General features: G+C 37.4%; 1 protein-coding gene across 1 annotated transcript in view; it reads left to right on the top strand.

The window, feature by feature from the left end:
• Positions 1-2,542, top strand: part of NAALADL2 (N-acetylated alpha-linked acidic dipeptidase-like 2) — a 1,210,105-nt gene that overhangs the window by 811,319 nt on the left and 396,244 nt on the right. The window contains exon 10 of the mRNA XM_006867720.1: positions 1,281-1,427. Within this exon, the coding sequence (XP_006867782.1) occupies positions 1,281-1,427 (147 nt within the window). The remainder of the gene's footprint in view (positions 1-1,280; positions 1,428-2,542) is intronic.

Below are 2,542 nucleotides of genomic sequence, written 5' to 3'. Positions count from 1 at the left end.
TTGAACCACAAAGTTGGTTGTTCAAACAAACCAGCCGATCCTCAGAAACCTTATACAGGGTGGCTATGAGTCAGAGACAACTCAAGGATAGTTAACAACAACAAAAATATAAAACATTTTAATAAGAATTAGATTACATCCTACCAAGTCACCCTTTAAATTTTGGGGAAAACATCCAAATCAAGCCAGAGACCTAAAACTTTTAAGATAGTCAATATTCTGTTGAACATTTCCAAATGAAAGAGTTATTCAAGTTCTAAATGTATAATAAAAATGTGGGGTAAATGTTTAAAGAAATAATAAACATACTTTATTTATGCCAGTGCTAGTCAGATCACCAGAAAGTATGCAAATAAAAGAAGCTATTGTGAATCATAGGGGAGTTATGAAAATACAGATTTTCAGGCCTCATTCCTAAATGTTCCCATTCAGAAAGTGAGATGGAAATGAATTTTCATTTTGAACAAATGAAACTGATGCTGATGATCTGTGAACTAGTTTTTGAGTAGCACAGATTTAGGGATAACCTGAGTAATGTAAAGGAACCCTATTGGTGTTGTATGATAGGTACTGACCACTAACCACAAGGTCAGTAGTTCAAGCCCACCTTCTGTTCTGTGAGACAAATATGAGTCTTTCTGCTCTTGTAAAGGTTTAGCACCTCAAAAACTCTGTACAGAATTGTTATGTCAAAATTGACTAAAAGGGAATGGGTTTGTTTTGGGTTGTAAAGGAGACCTGGTGGTAAAGTGGGTTAAGCATAAGGTTGCAGGTTGGAAGTTGAATCCCACTAAACCCTCTGTGGGAGAAAGATGGGTAATTTGCTTCCCTAAAGATTTAAAGTTTGAGAAACCCTAAGAATCCTGGTGTGGCACTTTGGGTTGAAGCGCTAGACTGCAAAGCCATTTGAACTCCAAGGTTTGCAGTTGAAGCTCACCAGCCGCTCCTTGGAAGCTTATACAGGGTCGCTGTGGGTCAGAAGTGACTTGATGGCACTTACTAACAACAATAACAAGAGTCCTTGTGTGGCTCTGTGGGATAAAGCACTGGACTGCAAGGTTGATTTGAACCAAAGGTGGGCAGTTGAAACTCATCAGCTGCTCCATGGAAACTTACACAGGGTCTCTATGAGTTAGTTGGAACTGACTCAAAGGCACTAAAAAACAACAACAAAGAGCAGTTTACTCTGTCCTGTAGGGTTGCTGTGAATCAGAATTGTCTTGATGGCCATGGTGGTGAGTAATGTAGCATATGTTAACAATTTCAATTCTGTTTTTTAGAAAAAGAATTTCAACTGTACCAGAAGAGCTCCATGCCCAGAAACCAATGTCAGTTCTGTCCAGACACAAGGTGATGCTGATTATTTCATCAACCATCTTGGAATACCAGCTCTGCAGTTCGTTTATGAGGACATCAAAGCCCTAGAGGTAATGATTTTTGAAAATTACAATATACACTTTCACACACACAAAACATGGCAGACATGCAGAATTAGATTTTATCTAGGCTATTCGTCTTTGCTGCCAAATAGGTCACTACAGAAAGCTGCTTCAATTAGAGAGTTATTCTTGTTGTTCAGAGGCTTTGTAGAGTATTTGGAAACATCAGCTGTTTTCAGTAGTGTTGAATTCAATTTAAGAAGATTTATACTGTCACTCACATTCTCACAGTGTGCTTCACAACAAGAAATGTGCAGTAGTTGGATTAACATCAAAACATAATTGTAATTTTCAATATTCAGAGAAACAGATGACATGTGCAATAGATTCTCTTTCCATGCCCCAGGGAATGTGTGTGTCATGTGCTTTATATTAATGTGATTCTTCTAGATTAGGTAACCAAAGTTTATTAATGTATTGCATACCTAAAAAGATACTATGTATGTGTATATGTGTGTGACTGTGTATGAGAGAGGGAAAAGAAAGAGACTGGAAGCTTTTTTCTCAAAGAATATCACAGAGGTATAATTAAGCTTAAATGTATGTTGATCTATCTGTTAGATTTCAATCTTTTACATCTTCTTCAGAATTATGTCACAACAAACTATTTCTCTGTAGATCTAAACCTATTGTAATATTTTATTTTATAAATTGTACATGGATTATTGGGAGCTGTTTAAAACTGAGATGGACTGCTGAAGTAATTATTGTATTAGTAAAATAAAGACAAAAAAATAAAACCCACTACCTTTGAGCCATTTCCAACTCTTAGTAATTCTACAGGGCAGAGTAGAAATTACCCATAGAGTTCCCAAGCCATAAATCTTTATGGAACCAGACTGATAAATCTTTTTCCTGTGGAGTGACTGGTGGGTTGGAACTGCCAACCTTCTGGCTAGCAGCTGAGTGCTTTAATCACTAAGCAACCAGCCTTCTCCTGATGCTGTTGATGTTGTTAGATACCATCTAGTTGGTTCCAACTGATAGTAACCCTCTGTACAATAGAATGGAAATAATGTCTCGTCCTACACCATCCTCATTGTTACATTTGGACCTATTGTAGCTACTGTGCTGTCGGGGTTTGCCCTCGACATAGTTGTCAC

This window comes from Chrysochloris asiatica, unplaced genomic scaffold (assembly GCF_000296735.1).
Source record: "Chrysochloris asiatica unplaced genomic scaffold, ChrAsi1.0 scaffold00108, whole genome shotgun sequence".
Taxonomy (NCBI): domain Eukaryota; kingdom Metazoa; phylum Chordata; class Mammalia; order Afrosoricida; family Chrysochloridae; genus Chrysochloris; species Chrysochloris asiatica.
Note: the sequence above shows the minus strand (reverse complement) of the source record. Positions and strands in the feature narration are given on the sequence as shown.